We start from the raw sequence: 6,507 nt of genomic DNA, 5'->3' as shown, positions 1-6,507 counted from the left end.
TTTTACTAAACTTTTAATTTTTATATTTTTTTCTTTTCAATTGAGTCGTTACACTATTTTTTATTTTGCAATTAGGTCCTGTTTACGTCTAAAATATTAAAATTAACAAAATATTTCTCTAAAAATATATATGGTTAAAGATCTAATTTAATATTTAATTATGAATATCTTTGATTTTAAAAAAATTCAGTTAATTTTAATATTTTTATATTAAAAAAAATCTAATTACAAAAAAAAAACAACCTAAAAACTTAGTAAAAAAAATAAAAACTTAACTTAAAATTTAATAAAACTAAACAGACTAATAAAATAATTAAAAGAAACAAAATCACAGGGTTGATTTTCTTCCCATAGCGCTAAAAATAAGCACCAGCAGGATGTACCATTATATTAAGTCAAAACAACACAAAGAACATCATAGATTATGCATTCATGCTAATTAAGTTGCGTGTGTGAATATATAAAAAAAAAAAAAAACTACTGTGACATTGTATCATGAAGTTTAAATTTGATGAAACAAATTAACCAACTAAAAAAACCCTGGTTTCTAACTAGCAAGTAAATTATACAAATTTCATCATAAAATTTATAACCTAAACAATTTTTTTAGCACTACATCTATAGCGTGGCACAACGAAAATTGGTGGTGGCATGCCTTTTGCCGAGAAGCTTGGAACAAAGTGTTTACCAAACTCTTTATTCTCTAGATTGAACACTCCAGTGTCACACGAACCAAATGCAAGATTCTGAAAGTAATCACCTACATAATCATCCGTATAATATATTGAATTTGGAATAAGAGTAGGACACCTTGAACTTGGCACCGAAACAGAATTGTTGTCTCCTACGAACAAGATTTCACCATTCAATGTTTCCATACTCTTCTGTCCCCTTGATGACGGAAAATTTAGTTTAAACACCGTAAAATTCACACTCAACTGAGGTTTATCATATTTAGGTAACTCCTCTAGATACTTGCTTACATCAGGTTCAACATACTCTTCTACTTGTTGGTTTTCAAGTTCATCCATAATCTTGTTTATCTCCTCCCTTAGTTCGTCATGGTCTTCTTGGGTTCTAGCTTCATATTCTGCTCGAGCTCTTTTCATCTCCTCTTCTATCTCGGCATCCTTGCGAATTCGCTCTTCCATGGTAAGGTAGTCTCTTCGAACATGTAGCAACTCTCCCATGGAAGTTTCCACAAGATAAGCATTGCCAGAATAGTCGCACCACAAATATTCCGAAAGTCCTTCATTTATGGTCTTGAACCGGAGATAACAAGGAGAGGAATTATTACCACCGGGCCTTTGCTTATACCTGTTAGAAAAGAAAAGTAAAAGAAAGCATTGGAGAACATTATTTATTGTGTATTGAAATTGTATTTAACATCAAGATACAAAATATTTATAAAAATATTATCTGACAATATAAAAAATGCTAAGTTACTAACAAATAACTATATCATAAATACTTGTGAAAAAGTTAATATCTACTAAGAACCAATCAGCATTGTAAATCCTTAAACATCTATATTCTAATAGTCTTTAATAATACCTTTTGCGATAAATTCTGACGATCCAGCTGTGAAAATCCACGGCGTATGCCATACCCTTGTAAAAGATAACATCCGCAAAGGTTTGTATTTTTTTGGTGGATTTTGGATGGCTCCAGAAATTGTTACCCGATTTGTAATGTGCCAATGTTTGAGTGCCGCCATAGATTGCAATCACTTCAAAATCATTGGGGAAATCATTCGGGTCTTTGGAAAGAACGACTTTGTTGACACCATACTCGTCCATGTGCACCACTCCGCTGTTACGATCATCGCACTGAATTGGCGGCAGTTTGATCATGGATTTTTCCGATTCGTTTGCAAACGGGTTAATGAGAACCAATTCTATTTGCGGCGATTTGTTATCTACGAAGAACAACCATCCATGAGAAGATCCACAGCATCTTTTGTAAGGAAGGCTGAGTTGAATTCCATTGCAGAGAGTATCTTTGGCTATGTTGTACAAACCACGAATTTCTTGATGGCCTTCCATAGGAACCACCAGCAGAGGAAGTTGATGATTTGCGCGGAAAAGATGGTGCTTGTGCTTGTAAAATCTATAGGAGAAAGAGAGCCAAGGTTTGCACACTGCACCGAATCGAGCATAGTCATAGATATCATCAAACCTATCTGTGATCATATTCAATATGTCATCACCAAGAAGTGTCCATTGAGATGAAGCCATAATCACAATAGAGAAGGAAGGAGAGAAGAGAAAAAGAAAGACTCTGCTTTACTGGTTTTATTTCTACTTAATGACTGGGAGGATCAATCATATATTTTATATGTAGTTGAAAAGATTTTGAGGTTCCTATTATTATGTAAGTTTGATTTCAGTAAAATACAATTTTTTTTAAAGATTCGAATTGCTTTTAAGGATAGTAACGTAATCTTTTATGTGATCAACTTTTGAACAAAATAGATCTTCTCTCAAATTTTGTAGATGCGGATTACATTTATTTTTTCCGAAGTTAATATAGAAAACTAGAAAATAAATTAAGTTCAAAATTTCATGAAAAAAGTGATATTGCAATTTAAAAATATATGTAAAATATTATATCTTAACTGAAATATGAATTAAAGATATCTTTGATTGAAAATCATGTTTATGAAGTAAAAATTTTATTTTAATTTTAAATTATGATTATTATATATTAAGATGATAATGATAGTAATGGTGTTTTGAGGGTGATGGCAATAGTTTTATTTAGTTAAAAATTTAACCTAATTTAGTTTATGATAAAAAGTATGAGCTAACTAACATGTAGAATCTTTATCCTTTCCTTACTTGATATATTAAAATCCGGCTGTGTAACTTCAGGTGTCACAATATTCTCCAGGTGCCACAATATCCTTCTTGACCAAAGATAGAAATTTCCAAAGTCTTGCCACGTGCTTATCATGGATGAAAATTTCAACACCTAATTAAAGTACCTGTTAGTTCAAAAAAATAATAAATATAAATTCAAAGCATAAACAAGTGTGTTTGATATTTGGCCAATCTGTTTCGAAAATCTATTCTGCTACATGTAATCATGTATCCCTAAGTTATTAGTAAATATGTGTGATTTAAACTAAAAACAGTACAGCACATACCCCTTGATATTTATTTATTTATTTACTTGGACTAAGCAAGCTTGATTAAAATAGAACAAAGTTTTTTTTTTTCATTATTTATTTGTTTATCTTTCCGAAATCATGAATGACAAGAAACTATCTATCTTTAAAGATTATGTCAGAAATTTTAACAAAAGATAACTTATCAAAAATTTAACTACAATATCCAAAATATGAGAAATTAAATCAATCTAAATATTAAATATGTAATATGTAATATATTCTTTTGGTGTCTGAAAATAAAAGAAAAGAAAAAGAAACAAAAAACTAAAGAATAAGCACGGTCTAAATGACATTAAGTAATAAATACATCACCACGTAGTAGAGGAATGTAATATATTAATATGTAATATGACGGTACTGAATCTGTTGAAATAAGAATCACTAGATTGCAAACAAAAATTTAAAAGCACATGCAAACAAAGTGTTTTAATATTGTACATCGGCAACCCAGCATTCCAACATACATAACAATTCTATCCATCAGTCTCAATGAAAACATAAATCTAATGACATAGAACATAAAAGTCATTGATAAAATTGTTCAACTTTTAAATTAGAACAAAATTTTCTGCTTTTAACTTCTGTAGACACTGAAAGTCTGAAATTAAATTAAACAAAGGACAAAAATAAATATAAATTAATAATTGCTTGAGGGAACAAATTTCAGCATTGTCTGAAGAACTGTTATGAGAGCTTACAGGGACAAAAAAAAAAACAAAGCATGTAGAAGCAACAAAAAATGGTACCACGAAGGGGAGAGCTGGAGAAGAGGACGGCGAAACAACAAAGTTCATTGAAGAGGATGTGGGTCGGTGGCGACGCTGCCAGACGAAGGCGGTGATGCTCGCGACGGCGGAGACTGCTGCGTCTTCAGCTGCGACCGATCTCTTGTCGCCTGGATCTGGGTTTGTTGCATCTCTCCCAACAAAGGAGCAATGTTCTGAAAATCGGTTCGAACCGGCCGGTCGAATCGAGAACCGTTAACAAATACGGTTCGGACAGAAGGCAAAACCACCAAATTAAAGAACCGAAATTGAACCGCTGAACCGATCGGAAACCAGTCGGTCGAACCGAACCGTGACCCGGCCAATTTTTTAAATTTTGTCAAAAACGTTGCGTTTTGATCCAGAAACCAACCCTAGCCTTCAGTCTTCGGTCCTCACTCTTCAGTTCACTCAGACACCACTCTCGAGCCTCCAACCTGCAGCCCTCCACTCTCACCTCTCGCACTCAGTGGCCACGCATGCAGTCTCTACCTCGAGCCACCGCTGCCGTCGCAACACCTCCATCGAAGTCACTCACCGTCGCAATTTCGTCGAGCCAGCTTGGAGATTCGCGCAGCCCTTTCCGTCGAAGTCAGCCGTGGAAATCGCAGCCACCGCCACCACTCCTTGTCGTCGCGCAGTGTCGTCCTGAGTGACCTGAAGCCCTTGCCCCTGTCTCGAGCCCCATTCCTGATTCCTCAGTCTCATACATACTCTCATTATTTCTCCCCAAAACACAACCCTAGCCTCCATCGCACCCCCCGTTAGTCGCACTGTCGCCGCCTGGTTCGTCGTGATCGTTCTTCAATCCTCCTATTTCGTGGTGCTCGAAGGCCCTTCCATTCCCCCAACGCCAATCCTCCTACTGATTGATGATAAATTGATACTGGTTTGTACATGCTTTTATTTTTTCTGTTGTTAAATTTTGTTAAAGTTTCTTGATTGTACTCATTGTCTAAAGGAATACTTGTATCACATAGCTCACTACTAGTGCCTGCTGTTCATGTTTGTTTTTTAGTTCATAACTTATCAAATTATATTGATTATTGAATGGCTCTGCTCACTACTGCTATGCTGTGATGTACCCTGGTTTGTGTCTTCTTCGCTGCTGTGCTATGCTTTTTTGGCTCTCTGTTGTTCATTGCTGAGCATTTTTGTGTTTAATTAAGTCAATTAAAACTATGCTTTGGGCTTAATTGTGCTTAGATTGTTAAGTTAGTTAATTCAGCATATGTTCTGCTCTGCTGTTGTTGTGCTGATGTTTGTGTTTTGTGATTTTTTTGTATAGTGATGTGCTGCTGGAAACTGAATTGCTGCTGTTTTGTGTGTGTTTGTGTTTGTTTTACTGTTTTGTGATTTAATTATGCTTAAATGGTGACTGTCTTCATGATTTTTTATTTCAGCTATGTAGGATTTTGTGATTTCTTTTTCTAGTGATGTGCTACTGGAGATTGAATTGCTGCTGTTAAATTTTTGAAACTTGACAAGTTTGAGGTCTTTGTGAATTCACTAGATTGTAATTTCCCTTTTGTGGATGATAAATTACAAAACTGGTGAACAGATATATATTATGGAATCAATAAGCAAACTGAAAGCCGGATGATATATATTATTCCATTCGTTAATTTATGACTCCATCCAGAATTAATGGCATGCATCATTAGTATCAATAAGGGTTAAGTTCAATTTTGGTCCCCAACGTAGAGGTCGAAAATCGGAATCGTCCCTAACTTTTTTTTGCTACAAAATGGTCCCCAAAGTTTCAGTTTGTTTTAAAACCGTCCTTTGGACCAAAATGCCCCAATCCCTTCTTCCCCAAAATCATGCAAAGCACCAGCAGAAACACAAGCATAAGCACCACCACCACCACCACCACACCCACCACCACCCACCACCTACCACCACCACCACCACCACCATCATCATCATCATCATCATCATCATCATCATTATGGAATCATAAGAACTCAGAACCAGAACCACCACCATCACTCCCCACCCACTGCCACTCCATCGCCATCTGCATCACACCAACCAAAACTTAGAAAATCAACATCATCATCGTCATCCTCATAAGAACCCAGAACTCAGATCCATAACTCAAACTTAGACAAACAAGAACTCAACTCAGAAAATCATCATCATCATCAAGAATCTAGAATCAGCAACAACAATACTCCAAATTCAAATTTTAACAGCAACAATGTTCCACAACGAATTTCACAAAAAAATTCAGAAATTTCACAAAAAATCTAATTCACAGAATTCACAGAAGAAGAAGAAGAAGAAGCAGCGGGCGACGGGCAGCGGTGGGGTCGGCGGTAAGAAGAAGAAGAAGAAGAAGAAGCGGCAGGTATGGCGGTGGTGAAGCAGGGGAGGGGAAGCAGGGATGCTCGCTGGCGGTGGTGAAGCAGGGGAGGCTGCGGCGGGCGGTGGTGCGGCGGGTATGGCGGAAGAAGAAGAAGAAGAAGAAGAAGAAGAAGAAGAAGAAGAAGAAGAGGCGGCGGCGGGCGGTGGTGCGGCGGGTATGGCGGAAGAAGAAGAAGAAGAAGAAGAAGAAGAAGAAGAAGA

General features: G+C 36.2%; 1 protein-coding gene across 1 annotated transcript; it reads right to left on the bottom strand.

The window, feature by feature from the left end:
* LOC107641532 lies at nt 412-2,289 on the bottom strand. The gene is made up of 2 exons (XM_016345018.2): nt 1,555-2,289; nt 412-1,317 (listed from the first exon to the last, which is right to left on the bottom strand). Exons 1-2 carry the CDS (start codon nt 2,235-2,237, stop codon nt 594-596), a joined length of 1,407 nt encoding a protein of 468 aa, XP_016200504.1. The 5' UTR covers nt 2,238-2,289; the 3' UTR covers nt 412-593.

This window comes from Arachis ipaensis, chromosome B05 (genome assembly GCF_000816755.2).
Source record: "Arachis ipaensis cultivar K30076 chromosome B05, Araip1.1, whole genome shotgun sequence".
Classification (NCBI taxonomy): Eukaryota; Viridiplantae; Streptophyta; class Magnoliopsida; order Fabales; family Fabaceae; genus Arachis; species Arachis ipaensis.
The sequence above is the reverse complement of the archived record's forward strand: the minus strand, read 5'-3'. Positions and strand labels throughout refer to the sequence as shown.

Coding starts and splice junctions, on each gene's coding strand:
- LOC107641532 (XM_016345018.2), bottom strand. CDS start 2,237: ATGGCTTCATCTCAATGGACACTTCTTGGTGATGACATATTGAATATG. Junction 1,318..1,554: donor GTCAGAATTTATCGCAAAAG/GTATTATTAAAG, acceptor CTTTTCTAACAG/GTATAAGCAAAGGCCCGGTG.